We start from the raw sequence: 19727 nt of genomic DNA on the forward strand, positions 1-19727 counted from the left end.
TTTTTGTTTCCTCTGGGTACTCAGGAAAATGACAATAAAGATATACTATACTATACTATACATAAGACATAGTGGAGAAGTGGACCATCAAGCCAGCTTAATTGTTCCTTCTCACCCCCATTCTCCCACCTTCTCCCTGTAACCTTTGAAACTCTTACTAATCAAGAACCTATTAATCTCCGCTTTAAAAAAAAAAGACTACCTCTGTGGCAATGAATTCTGCAGATTCTCCACCCTCTGCCAATATAAATTCCTCATCATCTCCATTCTAAATATGTCCTTTTGTTCTGGGGCTGTGCCCCCTAGTCTTTAGGCTCTCCCAATAGTGGAAACTTCCTCTCCACATCCACTCTATCCAGACTATTATTTGGTAGATTTGAAGGAGATCCCCCCCTCCCTCCCTCATCCAGTACAGGCCCATAACCATGTACTGGATGATAGATAGTATGGGCTTGGTGGGCCGAAGGGCCTTTTCCACTGTTTTTCTCGAAAATAATGTTGGGGCCCAAAACTACTCACAATAATCCAAATGTGGACTGGCCACTGCCTTATAAAGCCCCAGTATTACCTCCTTGCTTTTATATTCTAGTCATCATGAAATGAATGCTGACATTGCATTTGCCTTCCTTATTACCGCCTGCAAATTCATCTTTTGGGAATTGATCACCAGTGCTTCCCAAGACATGGGGGTTGGGTAAGTCAATTTGCCTCCGTAAATCCCCCCTCATGTGTAGGCAGTGGATGAGAAAATAGGATAACATAGAATGGGGTGGATAAGTGATTGCTGTACCTTGTGGACCCAGTAGACCAAAGGGCCTGTTTCCATGCTGTATCTCTAAACTCCCAAATCTCTTTGCACTTCTGATTTGTGAATCCTCCCCTTTTAGAAAAGAGACTGCATCTTTTTTCCTGCCACCAAAGTGCATGACCCTAGACTATGCCATGCTGTATTCCATTTGCCAGTTTTCTGCCCACTCTCCCAACCTGTCCAAGTAATTTTGTAAACTCCCTGTGTCCACAACGCTAGCTGTCCCTCCACCTATCTTGATATCATCTGCAAACTTGGCCACAGAGCCAACATTTCCATCATCCAGACCTACGAACGGCATTGGGGGTTCAGTATTGATGTGGATAGAGAACTGGCTGGCAAACAGGAAGCAAAGAGTAGGAGTAAACGGGTCCTTTTCAGAATGGCAGGCAGTGACTAGTGGGGTACCGCAAGGCTCAGTGCTGGGACCCCAGCTATTTACAATATATATTAATGATCTGGATGAGGGAATTGAAGGCAATATCTCCAAGTTTGCGGATGACACTAAGCTGGGGGGCAGTGTTAGCTGTGAGTAGGATGCTAGGAGACTGCAAGGTGATTTGGATAGGCTGGGTGAGTGGGTTTGGCAGATGCAGTATAATGTGGATAAATGTGAGGTTACCCATTTTGGTGGCAAAACGGGAAAGCAGACTATTATCTAAATGGTGGCCGATTGGGAAAGGGGGAGATGCAGCGAGACCTGGGTGTCATGGTACACCAGTCATTGAAGGTAGGCATGCAGGTGCAGCAGGCAGTGAAGAAAAAGCAAATGGGATGTTAGCATTCATAGCAAAAGGATTTGAGTATAGGAGCAGGGAGGTTCTACTGCAGTTGTACAGGGTCTTGGTGAGACCACACCTGGAGTATTGCATACAGTTTTGGTCTCCAAATCTGAGGAAGGACATTATTGCCATAGAGGGAGTGCAGAGAAGGTTCACCAGACTGATTCCTGGGATGTCAGGACTGTCTTATGAAGAAAGACTGTATAGACTTGGTTTATACTCTCTAGAATTTATACTCTCTAGATTGAGAGGGGATCTTATAGAAACTTACAAAATTATTAAGGGGTTGGACAGGCTAGATGCAGGAAGATTGTTCCCGATGTTGGGGAAGTCCAGGACAAGGGGTCACAGCTTAAGGATAAGGGGGAAATCCTTTAAAACCGAGATGAGAAGAACTTTTTTCACACAGAGAGTGGTGAATTTCTGGAACTCTCTGCCACAGAGGGTAGTTGAGGCCAGTTCATTGATTATATTTAGATATAGGGAGTTAGATGTGGCCCTTGTGGCTAAGGGGATCAGAGGGTATGGAGAGAAGGCAGGTACGGGATACTGAGTTGGATGATCAGCCATGATCATATTGAATGGCGGTGCAGGCTCGAAGGGCCGAATGGCCTACTCCTGCACCTAATTTCTATGTTTCTATCAGGAACTCTGGTCAAATTATCCATTAGTGCAGATCTTTTTACCTTAAACTAAACCGTGAGTTGTTTACCAGCACAGACAGGACCTCGGGTCTGAAACATTCACTGTTTCTCTTTACACAGATACTGCTTGAGCTGCCAAGTGATTCCGGTATTTCCTGTTTTTATTTTAGACAAATAATTATGTTTCTTCCACCCCTGGTTGCAAAAGCTGAATTTTTATAGCACCGTATTCTGAGATAAACACACCTGCAGATATTAAAAACAGACACGCCAATTTGCAGCAGTGGAAAATAGTTATTTTGTTTGTTACTTTATTGACCCAGTATTTATGGGTAAGAGGCTGGACTTCTTGCAACATTAAGGGCAGCTTTCGTTGTTCCGAAATATAATTTGCAAGCATTTAATTTGGTCATTTGGGGGCGGCACGATGGCGCAGGCTCCGGTAGAGTTGCTGCCTTATGCCCCTGTCCCACTTGTGATTTTTTAGGTGACTATCAGTATCAGTATATCTTTATTGTTATTTCCTGAGTACTCATATATCCAGAGGAAACAAAAAAACGTTGCTCAACCAGTGTCCATTCAGTGTGCAGTGCAAATAACAACAAGTAAATAGAAATAAAAATACATATATCATGAACAAATTAAATTAAACACTCTACTCTCTACTAAACATCAACAGGCGTTCCGATCGACAGCGGCACGACAGTGGCTCTGCTGCAGTGTGTCCAGGTTGGTGGTTGGTGCGCGATACTTTGGCAGGGGGGCTAAGTCCATTTATCAGTCTTATAGCCTGCAGGTAGAAGCTGAGGAGCATCCTGCTGGTTTTGCAACTAATGCTCCTGTACCTCTTCCCAGATGGCAGGATGGAGAATATGTGATGCGATGGGTGGTAGGGGTCTTTGATGATGGAGATGGCTCTGTTGATACATCTCTTCCTGTATATGTCCAGCAAGAAAGGGAGTGGAGCACCAATAATCCTGCTGGCGGTCTTCACAATCCTGTCTAGTTGGTGCCGTTCGTACGCCTTGCAGCTCCCGAACCAGGAAGTGATGCCGTTGGTTAATGCGCTCTCGACTGTCCCCCTATAAAAAGTCCGTAGGTGTGTAGTGGGGAGACCTGCTTTACGTAGTCTTCGGAGAGGGTGTAGTCGCTGCTGGGCTCTCTTGACCAGTGCTGTGGTGTTGGTCGTGGACGTCAGGTCATCTGATTAGGCTGTCGCCACATGGTCGCTGGGATGTCGCCTATATGGTCTCCTCAGTCGCCCAGAGTCGTACTTTTTTTCTGGTCGCTGCTGGATTTTGAAATGTTCAAAACGTTTCACTGACAGTCGGCGCCTGTGGGCTTGACGCCTGTGATCATAGCTTGACGTAGGCGCTGTCGCCAGGATGACATAGGTTGTCGCCGCTGCTGACCTCGGTGCATTCCATTGTCGACTACCTACATCAACTGGCGACAGGTACTGGCGACTGAATTGTCTTACCTTGTTGTAGATTGTCACGGGTGGACATAGGTTAACGTAGGTAGTTGCCAATGGACAGCACCAGCGACAACCCATGTCATCCTGGCGATAGTACCTATGTCAGGCTACGATCGCCAGTTGTCCGTAGCTTGCCGTCAACTAGGACGTAGGTTGTCGTAGACATTGTCATGGGGGGCCCAGTCGCCGGTTTTTCGCTGACCTGCTATGACTATGACAGTCGGCGGCAGTCTCCTAGGTGGGACAGGCCCATTACAGCACTTTCAGCGCCAGAGACCCGGGTTCGATCGCGACTACGGGTGCTGTCTCTACGGAGTTTGTACGTTCTCCCCATGACCATGTGGGTTTTCTCTGAAATCTTCAATTTCCTTCCACACTCCAAAGGCATACAGGTTTGTAGATTAATTGGCTTAATATAAATGTAAATTCTCCCTAGTGTGTGTCGGATAGTGCATATGCACGGGGATCGCTGGTCTGCGCTGACTCGATGGGCCTGGTTCTGTGCTGTATCTCTAAACTAAATTTGTATTTGAATTATCTCATCACATTTTTAGCAAAAAGTGTATTGAGTTGGATTTACTGAATACCCACCTCTCTGGTTATTATCTGTCAGTGACCAAGATTTTAAAATGTATATATAAAGCACCTTTGTTAAATTACCTTCTGCTGGAGAATCATTCAGATGATATGTTTCTTTACAAATAGACAAATAGGACTGGGGAAATTTTAGTTCAGGGTTATGTTATTGGAGGAGATTATAACAATGAACAGAATTCTAATTTAGCATTAATTATACAAACATTCCAGCCAAGATTTTCAGTTAGAACATTGAACAGCACTGTAAAGGAATAGATCCTTCGGCCATAATGTCCATGCTGAACATGATGCCAAGATAAACTAATATCTATTGTCTGCATGTGATGCATATTCCTCCATTCCCTGCAAATTCATGTTTTTATCCAAGGGCCAAAATCCAATTACATTCAAATACCCGAAAACTGCAACCTGACTTGGACTGTTCTGTTGCAAACGTTACAAAATAGACGAAGGGGAACAAAACATGAGTTGGAAGAACATGGACTCCTTTTTGTTGCTTCATATAACAATCATATCACTGAGTAGCACAACACTGTCAGATATTCATGGCCCTCTTCTAAACATGATACGGGAGAATCACCAAAATTCAAAGCATACGTGATCTGATTGGCAATGCCCTTTGACACTCATCCTCACTTAAGTCAGGTGGGTCACCGATTTCAATGATCTCTTCCCTTCTCTCATCTGCTTGTCGATAAGGGTGATTTTGCATTTCCTGATAAGTTCTGATAAAGTGACAGCAAGAAGGATGGTATGGAACACTTCCAGCATGTCTGAGCCCGGTAGTCCTAAATAGCCAAATGCAACTCAGTTGGTAAGCTCATGAAGGTAGACACAAAGTGCACAAGTTACTCAGCGGGACAGGCAGCATCTCTGGAGAGAAGGAATGGGTGACGTTTCGGGTCAAGACCCTTCTTCAGACTGGTTAGGGAGTAGGGAAACAAGAGATATAAGCTATCACTTCTGGGTGTATTTTCATCTAAAATGAATTGTTAGACCTTGTTACTTCATCAAGATTTTGCTTGCACATTTTTTTGCTTTCTCTTGTTTTCTTGACTGGTCCTGACATTAGACCACAAAATCAGCATGACTCAGTTAGGTGAAATGCTTCACTGATCAGTTAATCATAGCCGGCAGGATCCAAGCTGTTTATTTCTGTTTATCTCATAGTCATACAGCATGAAAACTGGCACTTTGGCCCAACTTGTCCATGTCAACCAAGACGGCCTTCTTAGTTGGTCTCATTTGACCAGATTGGCCCATATCATTCTAAATCTTTCCTATCCATGTACAGTACCTGTCTAAATGTTGTTTCAATGTTGTTATAGTACCTGTCTCATCTACCTTCTCTGAAAGCTTGTTCCATACACCCACCACCACCTGTGAAAAAGTTGCCCCTTTGAAGAAGGGTCCCAAACCGAAATGTCACCCTATCCATGTTCTCCAGATACTGCCTGATCCGCTGAGTTAATCCAGTACTTTGTGTCCTTCTTTGTAGAGCAGCATCTGCAGTTCCTTGTTTCTATACTTAATACAGAGTGATAATAATAATAATAACAACCATATAACAATTACAGCACGGAAACAGGCCATCTCGGCCCTACAAGTCCATGCCGAACAAATTTTTTCCCCTTAGTCCCACCTGCCTGCATTCGTACCATAACCTTCCATTCCCTTCTCATCCATATGCCTATCCAATTTATTTTTAAATGATACTAATGAACCTGCCTCCACCACTTCCACTGGGAGCTCATTCCACACCGCCACCACTCTCTGCGTAAAGAAGTTCCCCCTCATATTACCCCTAAACTTCTGTCCCTTAATTCTGAAGTCATGTCCTCTTGTTTGAATCTTCCCTATTCTCAAAGGGAAAAGCTTGTCCACATCAACTATGTCTATCCCTCTCATCATTTTAAAGACCTCTATCAGGTCCCCCCTTAACCTTCTGCGCTCCAGAGAATAAAGACCTAACTTATTCAATAAACTTAGTTGTTGAAACCCAGGCAACATTGTAGTAAATCTCCTCTGTACTCTCTCTATTTTGTTGACATCCTTCCTATAATTGGGCACCAAAATTGTACACCATACTCCAGAATTGGCCTCACCAATGCCTTGTACAATTTTAAACATACATCCCAGCTTCTATACTCAATAATAATAATAATAATATCTTTTATTGTCATTGCATGTCAGTGCAAAGAGATTTAGTATGCAGCTCCAACCGTTACAAAAGAAAAGTAAAATAAATAAATAAGCTGTGTGACGTGGCCATCCGAGGGAGACAGTCCAGGGGGGGTGGGGGGCACTCAGCAGGGCCGGTTCAGAGCCGCTATAGCTCTTGGAATAAAGCTGTTTCTGAGACTGGAAGTTCGGGTGTAGAAGGCCTTGTAACGTCTGCCGGAGGGAAGTAGTTCAAACAGTCCGTTACAGGGGTGTGATGAGTCTTTATGGATGCTGACGGCCTTCCTGAGGCACTGTGTGTGGTAGATGCCCTCCAAGGCTGGTAGCTGTGTCCCAATGATCCTCTGCGCTCTGAAGGCCAATGCAAACCTTCTGTACCACCCTATATACCTGTGACACCACTGTCAGGGAACCATGCACCTACACTCCTATATCCTTCTGCTTTACAATGTTCCCCAGGGCCCTGCCATTTACCATGATGTTTCGGCCCTGGTTTGACTTCCCAAATTACAACACCACGCATTTATTTACATTAACCTCCATTAGCCATACCTCATCCCACATGCCCAGCTGATCAAGATCCTGCTGTAATCGTTAATGACCATCTCCATTGCCTAACATTACACCTACTTTAGTGTCATTTGCAAATGTACTAATCATATCTTGTACATTCTTATCCAAATCTCTGACACTTTAGCTCAGCGTGATTGTTTTAAAAGTGTCAATAGTTTCAAGATATTTCTGTCCTGATTATCTACTTATTTCAAATAGATTATTGCATTAATTGGTTCTATGTACGTATCCATGTAGTTGATTCTTGTATATCCTCTGTAAACTCCTACTTGAGACACTCTACTCAGACACAACCAGGGGTGGACAATTGGAAGGCCCCATCTTCCCAAAAATAGATTGTTCAATAATCTTTTTTGTCTTTCTGGCCTGGGCCTCCTCTACTGCAGAGTGAGTCCAGCGCAAGTTAGAGGAACAGCACCTCCTATTTCGCTTTGGCAGCTTACACCGCAGTAGCATGAATATTGACTTCTCTAACTCCAAATAACCCTTGCCTTCACTCTCTCTCCATCCCTCCCCCTTCCTAGTTCTCCAACCAGACTGACTGTCCCCTGGTTAAATTTTTATCTATTTGCTTCGTTGTCACCTGCTCCTAACTAACATTTTACTTTTCTACATTCTACATTTTCCATGTGCTTCATCTTTTCTGATGTCTCGTTTTTGCATCTTACCATATAACCATATAACAATTTACAACACGGAAACAGGCCATCTTGACCCTTCTAGTCCGTGCCGAACACATAATCACCCCGTCCCATATACCTGCGCTCAGACCATAACCCTCCATTCCCTTCCCATCCATATAACTATCCAATTTTACACTTCCTTATTTCTGTGTTTCCCTCTCCCCTGACTCTCAGTCTAGAGAAGGGTCTCGACCCGACACGTCACCCATTCCTTCTATCCAGAGACACTGCCTGTCCCGCTGAGAGACCCCAGCATTTTGTGTACCTTTATCTTTTTTTAGATCTCATCCTAATTTACCCTCGCGATCTATCTTTTCCTCATCATCTTTTTTTTCCCCCCATCTTAGCCTCCTTTGTTAGCTGTGGGTGGATTACTTTTCTTGGCATTTGTTTTTCTCGGTGAAATGTCTATTCGTTGCATATTAGTCAAGATACCCATTATACCACCTAATTAGGTTCATGAGTTCAGGACAGTAGTTTACAACCTAATTTGAACTATCCTCTGTACTAAGAAGTCCATAGCATGTTCAATGTTGGAGTTCAGTCAGTAAACAATTGAGTGGAAATGTTGTATATTATTATTCCATGGAAATGCCAACGATGCAGTAAGCAAACAAATGTGTCTGGTTACATGAATAATTCTCAGCATTTCTTGCCTTTCCTACCTTCAGTCAAATTATTCTTCCACATTTCTTACCGTATCTGATTTGCAATTGAATTCAACCCCTTTAATGCACTGTGACTGCAAAGCCCAGTACAATGGATGGAAAATGTGTGATGATGAAGTCTGAAATCACCATACTGCAGAATACTTGAAGTACTAGATAGACACAACAAGCTGGAGTAACTCAGCGGGACAGGCAGCATCTTTGGAGAGAAGGAATGGGTGACGTTTCGGGTCGAGACTTTTCGTCAGACTGGTTTGATAAGGGATACGAGAGATATAGACGGTGATGTGGAGCAATAAAGAACAATGAATGAAAGATATGCAAAAAAGTAATGATGATAAAGGAAACACACCATTGTACGCTGTTTGTAGGGTGAAAACGAGAAGCTAGTGCAACTTGGGTGGGGGAGGGATAGAGAGAGAGGGAATGCGGGGCTACTTGAAGTGAGAGAAATCACAATTCATACAGGTGTTGCATCTTCTGCAGGGGAAGGTATATATATATTATTCAACAGTTGCAGTTCAAAGTCAAACAACTACTAGAAGGGAATAAATAATGGGATAAGTGAGGGTGGAAGCAGTCTTTTGTTAATGAAATATCACCTGAACTCTGTAACGTTTAAAATTACAAGGAGGTGGTAAATCCTGGAAAAGAGAACAAGTGAACGCCTGTTACAGGACTGAGTGATACAAGTGGTAACTAATACCACGTCGACTGTTTGTAACTTAGTGCAGCAAATGTTGTGTAATTAATTTCTGCTATTTAATCTAGTATCTGGGGATCTAATTTCTTAGATTGGATGGCGCGGGTGCAAACTATTTTAAAGTCTAACAATTCCCCCCGTTGTGTTCTTACCACTCGAATGAAACACATGAGGTAATAAAGCTGTGTAGGAAGGAACTGCAGATCAAAGATCTTATCGCAGAGCTCCGCTGTGGGGTCTTTGCTGCAGATGCTGGTTTAACAAAGCTGTGTGTGGGCGGTGGTTTTTGAGCCGGGGCCGAACCAGGGTCTTGGCCACTTAGCCGTGTCTCCGCCCCCGGACTCGGGCCGCCGTCCAGTGGCCAAATGCAGTGACAGTTTTCGCGCTGATCCGATCCGCCCACCCTGCCCCTATAAAGTGGCCGGTGGCGGCGGGCTGGAGAATTTGGCTGCACCTTGTGTTGCAGAATGAAGACGGAGATCCCAGCCAGGAGCGCGGTGTGTTTCCCCCCGATCCGCAGCCCGGGCAAACAGCAGGAGCCCAGGCGGGCACCGAAGAAGAAAGTGCAGCCGCCCAGCCCACAGCCGGCGGCAACGGCGAGCTTTTCCCACTCATGGCCCAAGGCAGCTTTCCAGCTGGGCGGTGTGCGGCGGCCGCAGCAGCAACAACAGCAGCAGCAGCAGCAACAGCAGCAGCAGCAGCAACAGCCCCGCTTGTTGCCCTCCAGGACAGCGGGCGGTTCGTGTGCCAGCTCTCCGCCCTCCACCGCGGGGAAGAGCAGCAGCCCAGCTGGGGCCGGAGCGGGCGAGGCTGAGCAGCAGCAGCAGCAGCAGCAGCAGCGCTTCTCTCTCAGCCTGACCCCCGAGGCCGTGTTGGTCATCCAGAAGCGCAACCTAGAGCGGCGGCTGCAGCAGCAACAGCAACAGCAGCAGCAGCAGCAGCAGCATCGGCTCACGGCCCGGCCCAGGGGGAAAGCACCGCCTTGCTGTCCGGCCGAGACACCCCCGGCCGACGTGGGCAGCTTGCTGAAGATCTCGCTGCTCAACGAGCAGCACAAGTACGACGACGTGGAGTACGAGGAGGACGGCGGGCCACCCGACCGCTCGGTGCTACACAAGTGCCTGGAGTGGCTGCAGGGAGTGGAGAACGCCCGCGGGCCGACGGCCAGGCAGCCTGGGCTACCCCAGCTGGCCAGCTAACTGCTGCTGCAAGACCACCTTGTCTTCAACCACATGTACTTCCAACCACCACTGTAGGAAGGAACTGCAGATGCTGCTTTCAGCCGGTTAAGAGAGACACAAAATGCTGGAGTAACTCAGCGGGCCAGACAGCATCTATGGAGAGAAGGAATGGGCTGAAGATCTGGAAACATCATTCATTCCTTCTCTCCAGAGATGTTGCCTGTACCGCTGAGTTACTCCAGCATTTTGTGTCTACCACTGTTCTGCAAACTAAACACCTGGGATAACGTCTCGAGAGAAATTGTTGCATGAATGTTTTTAAAAAAAAGCTACATGAACAGCAAGATAACCAATGGTTGGAGGAAGGGTCTCGACCCGAAAGCTTGCCCATTCCTTCTCTCCAGAAATACTGCTTGTCCCGCTGAGTCGCTCCAGCGTTTTGTGTCTATTTTCGGTTTAAACGTTTAATGTAATGTTTTCTGCGACATCTAAACGCGCAAGTACTGCCTGATCGATCCCTGATTCACAAAACCTGAAGCCACCGTTTAAATGAATTACACCGTGTTTCTAATACCAAACCCATTTCTAGATGAGCCACTCTTTCCAGGAACTGGAATGGGCGTGCACTGGAGAGAAAAATCGAAAAGTGGACAATGAGTAAATGTTTATTTTTGTAGCTACTAGTTGCTGGCAACATGTATAACTGCTCAAATTGTTCAGTAATTTTTCATTTACATGGAACATTTTAATTAGCCAGTACCATTTATTGCATACGTTTTTTAAATAAAAGTAATTCCTTTGTATTCCTGGTATTTCGTAAATTGGCGAAACCACACGTGTGTAGATAATATAAAATTAAATACACTGTTCATTGAGATCAATTCACACATCTCGTTTCTAAAATCGTTGTCGAAAACTTTCCATTTAAAATAACTTCCTAATTTATTCAAATTGGGTAAGAGAATACAATAGGGAACTAGTGGAACATTTTGAGGAATTGTTGACATGGAAATGTGGGTAGAGCGAAAATAACAAGAGGATACAATTAGCTATAAATTCGACTGTGCAGTGGAGTTACTGCTAATAGGATTATACATTTTTGAGTATAATCCAAAAAAATAAACCTCGAAGCGTATAAATCAACATATTATTTGCAAATAAATTCCTCGATAGTCGTGGATGATTTTAATCTTCATAGATTCTTAATTAATTGTCTCCTGTTCATGCAGTATATTTTGATTTTCTGACTGCAAATACACAGTGAAAATATGTAGGGGCGAGAGGAGGACAACGTTAGATCTAGTATGCATCAAGAAAATATTAATGAAAACTGGTAATCATGTTATAAGGGATCCTCTGGGATAGAATGATCATAATGTTTCTCATTCATTTAAAGAACGGCAAAGCGGTCTGAAAGTAGTCTTAAAAGCATTTCCAAAAAAGGCAGTCGACTATTGTCAACTGGATTAAAAAATGTGTAAGGTAATCTCAATAAGCAGTGGTTTAAGAAACTTATGTATTTCATAATTTTCCATTCTGAAAACAGTCCTACAAAAATAATCTATTCATAGCTAACTCGGGGGGGGGGGGGGGGGGGTGTCAAATTGGGAAAAAAGCCCACATGCAAACATTGCTGGTCAGAAGATCCTGCAATCTTTGCTAGGAAAAGATAAGTGAAAAAGGAGTGAGAAACTGCATTGAGACAGAGAGCAGTTAAGGTAAATGCTGGCCGTTCAAAAATGATGAATTAATGTGAAATATGAAAATATTTCATTTGTTTTCATGAAGGCATTAAAAGCAGGCTGAACATAATAGAGGATCTTTGGGCAAAAGGGTGGAATTTAAAGCAATCACCAGCACGCAATGAAATGATCAGTAGGACCAAATACTGCCAACATCCACACTTACTATAAAAGTAGAAAATGTTGGAAACATCTAGAACAGGCGAACTGCATGTCTGATCTGCTTCCAGCAAATGGTGTTTTTATTTCAGAGTAAAAGTATCTGCAGTTTATGGTTTTCATCTCTTGGACTGGATGACTTGCATTCTTCGCTCATAAGAAGTGACTGAAGAGATAGGAGGATCACAACGAGTGCCTCCACAGCAGTCTGGAAAACTACAAATGTATAGCCATTCCTCAAGAAAATGGTCAGAAACAGAACACAGCAAAGTATTGGTCATTGTTGAAAGTAGTGGAATCTAATAAGTAGCAAGGCATTTAGAAAGTGTAATATAAACATGGTTTTATAGAAAGGAAAGTGAAAAATATATTGGCATTCTCAGCCTGTAATGAACAAGGCGAGGAAAGAACAAGAAGTGGATGTGGTGTACTTGAAATGCCAGGTGATTTTCAATAAGAAGTTAAATACAAAGCCACTGCACAGGAAAGAGTTGATAGTTTGCATTTCGTTGTCTCTGTACTGTACACTGACAATTAAAATTGAATCTGAATCTGAATAGTTTTAGGTCTAAAATATTCACCCAAATTAAGGTTTGACAATAGGTGCAGGAGTAGGCCATTTGGCCCTTCGAGCCAGCACTGCCATTCAATGTGATCATGGCTGATCGTCCCCAACCAGTACCCCGTTCCTGCCTTCTCCCCATATCCCCTGACTCCGCTATCTTTAAGGGCCCTATCTAGCTCTTTCTTGAAGGTATCCAGAGAACTGGCCTCCACTGCCCTCTGAGGCAGATAATTCCACAGATTCACAACTCTCTGTGAGAAAAAGTGTTTCCTCGGCTCCGTTCTAAATGGCTTACCCCTTATTCTTAAACTGTGGCCCCTGGTTCTGAACTCCCCCAACATCGGGAACATGTTTCCTGCCTCTAGCGTGTCCAAGCCTTTAACAATCATATGTTTCAATAAGATCTCCTCTCATCCTTCTAAATTCCAGAGTGTACAAGCCCAGCCGTACCATTCTCTCAGCATATGACAGTCCTGGCATCCCGGGAATTAACCTTGTAAACCTACACTGCACTCCCTCAATAGCAATAATGTCCTTCCTCCAATTAGGGGACCAAAACTGCACACAATACTACAAGTGTGGTTTCATTAGGGCCCTGTACAACTGCAGAGGGACCTCTTTACTCCTATACTTGACTCCTCTTGTTATAAAGGCCAACGTGCCATTTGCATTCTTCACTGCCTGCTGTACCTGCATTCTTACTTTCATAGACTGATGAAGAAGGACCCCCCAGATTCCGTTGTACTTCCCCTTTTCCCAACTTGATGCCATTTAGATAGTAATCTGCCTTCCTGTTTTTGATACCATAGTGGATAACCTCACATTTATCACATGGACTAACTATATTTCAGCCAAATTTGATTAAATGAAGAGGCTTGAAAAACAAATTTTGAAGGGGACGCAGAATGTACAAATGGATACAGGTAGATTTAGTTGAAAAATGCAAGGTTTGCCAGGGGGTAAATCAGAATATTTGTTTAAATGATAAGAGACAACAAAGTTGTGGCACCAAACACACTCACTATCTTCCTGCATGAAACAATGTTAGCAGGCAGGCATAGCAAGTAATTACAAAAGCAAATTGAATGTTGTTTTTTATTGCAAAGGAATTGAGAGTATAAAGGTATCATCACTATAACAACACAGAATGTTGGCACGATCTTACCCAGACCTCTTAGTCGTTCCCATCTTCATTTTAAAAGAGGAATATACTTACAGTGGAAGCTGTTCAGGGAAGTTTCACTGGCTTGGATCCCGAGAGGAAAGGTTGGTCTTAGTGTTCAGAAGAAAGTAGAACCAATTCTGAAGAGGTTTGACAAGATAGAAACTGACTATCTTCTCAAATAGGCAACTGAAAATAGAAAACAGTTTTAGAATAAAGGGTGGCCTTTGTGAGGATCATGACAGTTTCTTTTGTGAGGAATTTTACAACATTTTGTTCCAAAGGGTAATTAAGGATTATCAGGGATAGGCAGAAATGGTGTGTACAAGATTATCTATGCAATGGTGGAGCAGGCCCAAATGGCCATTTCAGCTATTCTTGCTCTAATCTTTTTTGTTCTTTAAGTTGAACGCATTTCTCTTAACCCCCCCCCCCCACCACCAACCACAACACCTTACAGATGTTGATTAGTTGTCATATTAAAGATGAAAAGATAGTTGATTAAACAGTCGATGGAATCGGAGTGCAGTTCATCCACAGCAAAACAAAATAATTCTGAATAATTAAGGCAGAGATAGATTCTTGATTAGTACATGTGTCAGAGGTTATGGGGAGAAGGCAGGAGAATGGGATTAGGAGTGAGAGATAGATCAGCCATGGTGGAGTAGACTTGATGGGGCGAATGGCCTAATTCTACTCCTATTCCTTATGACTTGTGATTCAATTGACAAGAGTCCCGATAATAAAACAGACAATTTACAATAGGGGTTTGAACAATAAGGGATAGGAATGTTTGAAAGGGAACCATACTCAATGGATACTTCCCTTCTCTGGATTTTTCAAAGTCAGTATTTATTTAAAAAAAAAAGACATTTGCGTTACTTTCATTTTTGTCCATTTTTATTTATTTTCAAATGCACCAAATGTAACAGAAACAATTCAAACTTTGAATGCAGAAAAACAATGTTGCCAGTAGCACATTCTGCTCCTTCAATATCTACATTTGAACTTGGGGACCCTCTAATCCCGTCCCCTGCCGTCCTCTACCCTAAAGATTAATGGAATGTTTGAAAGCTCTCTCAAGTTGAAGAGAGGGAAGAGTTCAAGGAATAAGTATAAAGCAAAGGTGCAGTATCGCTGTCCCTAATCAAACCATATCATATGTACAAGAGGGGTAAGTATTTTTGGACTTTAGTATAAATTGACTCCACTAAGATTTCACTTCTGAAACAACTTAATTCTGCTTTTAAAATGTTAGCTTTTTGGATATAAACTAAATATTTCATACTGCAATTCAAAGGCTTTGAATGAATGGAAAGAAAAATTATTCTTCATACAGTAATAACACTTTCTTGCATTTGCAATTTAAAATAACTTAGCACCCTTTCTGGCTGCAAGAAAATAGTTAAATAAAACTCACAACTACGCAATTTTAATCAAGTAGCGGATCTTTAATTAAGTGAAATGCTGCTTCAAATTTTATAAACAGGCTCATTTCTAGTAATAGGAATATTCAGCAGAAAGTGGCACACAGTTTTAGTCATTGCAAAATACATGTTCATTATAATTACATTAGCTATACACAAATGTATCAGTAGAATCTATTTATCACATCAGCACAGCAATTTAAGGCATAAGTAAGGTAAATGCATCAGAATGGTATCAAATGTGAAATAATTACTTTTAGAGATAGAAATTCCTTGTAAAAGGATGAAGGCTTGATTCTTTGGTTCAGTATAATCAGTAATGTGCAGTAGAGATTTAAAAAACAAAATATTACATCATTTTCTTTGTAATACATCAAAATAAACAAATACGTGGTACTTAGTTACCAAAGTAACAAAATATGCAGTCTGTAGATCTTTCTCCGTGGCCACAAAGAGCCATTGGAAAGAGTCTTGGGATTTAACAAGTTTTTCCTTCTTCCTGGACTTATCCAACGCAAGAGGTGCAACACTTTATTATAGCATCTCTGAAAGGTAACCAAAAATCATTCGTAAGTCACAGAATAGCTTACTAATATTGTGCTTTACATTACCTCGGGAATAAGTACTTTTCAAATGTAGTCACTGTTATAGGGCAAAATTGTAGTAAGGAATATGGTAGACAAACAACATACCTAACTAATTGGAAACAGCAGACGATCTTGGTTGCTTGGTTGGAAGTTCAAAGCAAAAACAGATTTAAAATTGTGAGCTGTATGTACCTTCCCCTGCAACCGCAAGAGATACAACATCTGTCCCCTATACCTCCTCCCTTGGCTCCGTCCAAGGATCCCGACAGTCCTTTCAGGTGAGGCAGAGGTTCACTCGCACCTCCTCCAACACCATCCACTGTAACTGTTATTCCAGGTGTGGACTCCTATAAATCAGTGAGACCAAGCACAGGCTTGGCAATCGTCTCGCTGAACACTTCCGCTGAGCTCGCCTAGACCTACACAATCTCCTGGTTGCTAAACACTTTAACTCCCCCTCCCATTCCCATACTGACCTTAGATGGACACAAAAAGCTGAAGCATCTCTGGAGAGAAGGATTAGGTGATGTTTCAAGTCTTGCCCTTTCTCTACTGGACCTCCTCCACTGTCTGAGCGAGGCCCAATGCTAATTGGAGGAACAGCACCTTATATTTTGCTTGGGCAGCTTACAACCCAGCAGTATGAATATTGATTTCTCTATCTTCAAGTAACCCTTGCTTTCTCCCTCTCTCCATCCCTCCCCCATCCTAGTTCTCTGACCAATCTAACTATCCCCTTGATTACATTTTATCTTTATATGCTTCATCTACCCCAGCTAACAATGATCTATTCTACCTTTTCCTTGATCCTCATTCCCTTTGATGTCTCGTTTTCACACCTTACCCTTCCATATCTGTGTCTCGGTCTGAAGAAGTGTCTTGACCCAAAACGTCACCCATTCCTTCCATTCAGAGGTGGATTTGTCTTTCTTCCCTTTATAATTACTGTGCTTAAATTTACTGACCTTGCCCAAGCAACTTAATAATTATTTTAAAGATACACACAATAAAATATTATTTTTATTAGGTTTTTTTGCTGATACATCACAACTACAGCAAAGTCATTGCATTTAGATCAAATGGCTCATAAAAGAAAATAAACAGAATCTGCACGCATGTTGTGCAAGGAAAAGCAAAGCTTTCTGTGATTTATTGCCACCAATTTTTACCGATGGTCCATGTTGCACCTTTTAATTCACGTGCTACTCTGAGTTAAATGTTGCTTTCAACCACACCTGTGAAATGCAGACCTCTTGATCATTTTTGGGCTCCACATTTAAATCTAGAGATAAATGATCCTGGTTAAATCCAAGCTAAGCCCGAATGAATGAGCATGATTAAGTGTTGGATGCTACTGTCACGGTCGAACACGCACATTACCCTCGATCCTACCTTCACTTTAAGGTAGCTTTGTATTTCTCCTAGCAAGTCTTTCTTGTCTCCTCTCTGAATCAAGGTTTGAAGATGTTGCCAAGTCAATTAATTACAGATGGCAGTAACTTATAATTCCATTATAGTGGAAGGCAATCAATGCCTCACTGCACCCTGCTTTGAACTGCAAGGCCTGTTCCATACAGTACGCTCCATAATGTTTGGGACAAAGACCCATCATTTATTTATTTGCCTCTGTACTCCACAATTTGAGATTTGTAATAGAAAAAAAATAAATCATATGTGATTAAAGTGCACATTGTCAGATTTAATACAAGGCCATTTTTATACATTTTGGTTTCACCATATAGAAATTACAGCTGTGTTTATACATAGTCCCCCCCCATTTCAGGGCACCATAATGTTTGGGACACAGCAATGTCATGTAAATGAAAGCTGTAATTTCTACATGGTGAAACCAAAATGTATAAAAATACTCTTTAATAAAATCTGTCGACGTGCACTTTAACCACATGTGATTTTTTCTATTACAAATCTCAAATTGTGGAGGACAGAGACAAATAAATAAATGATGGGTCTTTGTCCCAAACATTATGGAGGGCACTGTATCCTTCCCATTTAGCACCTAAGCACCACCACACTATACAACACAATTTGTGTGAAGGCAGAATTTCACCTCCAGAGATATTCACTGGTTTTCAAGATATGGACATCCAGACACAATACATTCTTTGATCTTGCATCCTAGTCCTTCTTTCAAATGATGTTCAACCCATAATTTCCTAAGTTCTAGGAGCAGAATAAGGCCATTCAGCCCATCAAGTCAACTCCGCCATTAAATCATGGCTGATCCATCTTTCCCTTTCTACCCCATTCTCCTGCCTTCTCCCCATAACCCATAATGTGTCTCCCAACTTTACGCCCCTAAATGTGGGAGAAACAAGACTTGAAGGATTATTTCTTGAAACGCTGTGCATTTACCCATGTTAAAGTGGAGAACTACAGTCCATGCATTTAACATTAAGATGAGGAAAATATTCTTCAATTAGGTCAGAAAGCAAAGGAATCTACACTTCAGGAGGCTATGAATGCTCAGTCACTACATGCACAGCCAAAAACAGTTTTTCAAGGACTCACCTTGCAAAAGGAATATATGACAGGCTGTACCTGAAAAGAAAATTAGTACAAATCTTGAGAAATCTGAATAAGCTTTGACAGTAATCTATCTATCATTATGAAAGGGTTGAACACACATTTCATAATACTATCAATATTTTACACTTAAATTAAGCTGAATAAACATCATACTCCAGCACAAACCAATTGTTCAGGGTGGTTCAATGTAGAAAGCAAAAAAAAACACTATTATTAGGAAACATTTATATTAGTTCAATAAAAATATACTACTTCTTTACATTCTTTGATATTTAATAACTTATGAATAAGTATCCTTAATATTCAATAAATATGCACAGATGGAATTCAATTGAAGGACACCCTGTTATCTGGCTCATTTACACCCTCTGTACCCTAGAAAGGAAAAATGCTACATGATTTCTAGTGTTGAAAAACAATAGTGAATTTTACATGCAAAGAACAGTGCACCAGATTATAGACCGGAAAGGATAAACAAATCCTGATTTTAAAAAAATAGCAAAAAGCAAATTAGGAAAATGATCAGATGATTTGTTTTAGGACTAATAATTGGGACAGGAATATTGGATAGGATAGCAGGAGATATTTCTTGCTACACTTTGAATAATCACATAGATCTACTATATCCATCAAACATGTTCAAAACTTCAGCTAAATGTCCCCTATAAAAAAATCCACACAAAGCAGCACTTCCTCAGTGTTGTACTGGAGCATAAGCTTTGCCAGTGTTCCAATGTAGCCTCTAAGGAATAAAGCAAGTCACAACTTTTTGACACCTTTCATAATTTCAGGATATTAGAGTCATAAAGTCATAGAGAGATGCAGTACTGAAGCAAGCCTTTGGCCATCAAGTTGTGCTGTAGAATACAAAATGCTGCACTAACTCAGTGGGTCAGGCAGCATCTCTGGCTGACTGTCCTAAAATATTGTAGAGTTAATAAAGGATTAAATGTAATTGTTACTGTTATATACAAACACAGAAGGCAAAATGCACACTGCACGATCCCGCAAACATCAAAGTCAAACAAACAAAGACAACAGATTAGAAAAATAGCATTTGCAATCTGAAACAAAAACAAAAAATATCCAGGTCAGGCAGAATCTGTGGGAAAGCATTTCAGGTTGACAACCTTTGATCAAAGCTGGGAAACATTAGAAAACATGCATGGATTAAGTGATGTGAGGGAAGGAACTGCAGATGCTGGTTTAAACTGAAGATAGACACAAAAAGCTGGAGTAAC

The 19727-nt window shown here is 41.9% G+C and overlaps 3 protein-coding genes across 3 annotated transcripts in view; 1 reads left to right on the forward strand and 2 right to left on the reverse strand.

Annotated features, from left to right (window-relative positions):
- si:ch211-130h14.4 (uncharacterized) overlaps positions 1-9359 on the reverse strand; it is a 118186-nt gene extending 108827 nt beyond the window's left edge. The window contains exon 1 of the mRNA XM_055639991.1: positions 9269-9359. The gene's annotated coding sequence lies outside the window, so the exon portion shown is untranslated. The remainder of the gene's footprint in view (positions 1-9268) is intronic.
- Positions 9360-9482: 123 nt separating this feature from the next.
- prr18 (proline rich 18) lies at positions 9483-11100 on the forward strand. Its single transcript, XM_055639992.1, has one exon. It carries the CDS (start codon positions 9584-9586, stop codon positions 10313-10315), a length of 732 nt encoding a protein of 243 aa, XP_055495967.1. The 5' UTR covers positions 9483-9583; the 3' UTR covers positions 10316-11100.
- Positions 11101-15355: 4255 nt separating this feature from the next.
- The window catches only part of sft2d1 (SFT2 domain containing 1), a 57557-nt gene continuing 53185 nt past the window's right edge, over positions 15356-19727 (reverse strand). Inside the window, exons 7-8 of the mRNA XM_055639994.1 lie at positions 18469-18498; positions 15356-15897 (exon numbers count right to left, since the gene is read on the reverse strand). Of these exons, the coding sequence (XP_055495969.1) occupies positions 15858-15897; positions 18469-18498 (70 nt within the window). The 3' untranslated portion in view covers positions 15356-15857. The remainder of the gene's footprint in view (positions 15898-18468; positions 18499-19727) is intronic.

Source organism: Leucoraja erinacea, chromosome 8 (genome assembly GCF_028641065.1).
Source record: "Leucoraja erinacea ecotype New England chromosome 8, Leri_hhj_1, whole genome shotgun sequence".
Lineage (NCBI taxonomy): Eukaryota > Metazoa > Chordata > Chondrichthyes > Rajiformes > Rajidae > Leucoraja > Leucoraja erinaceus.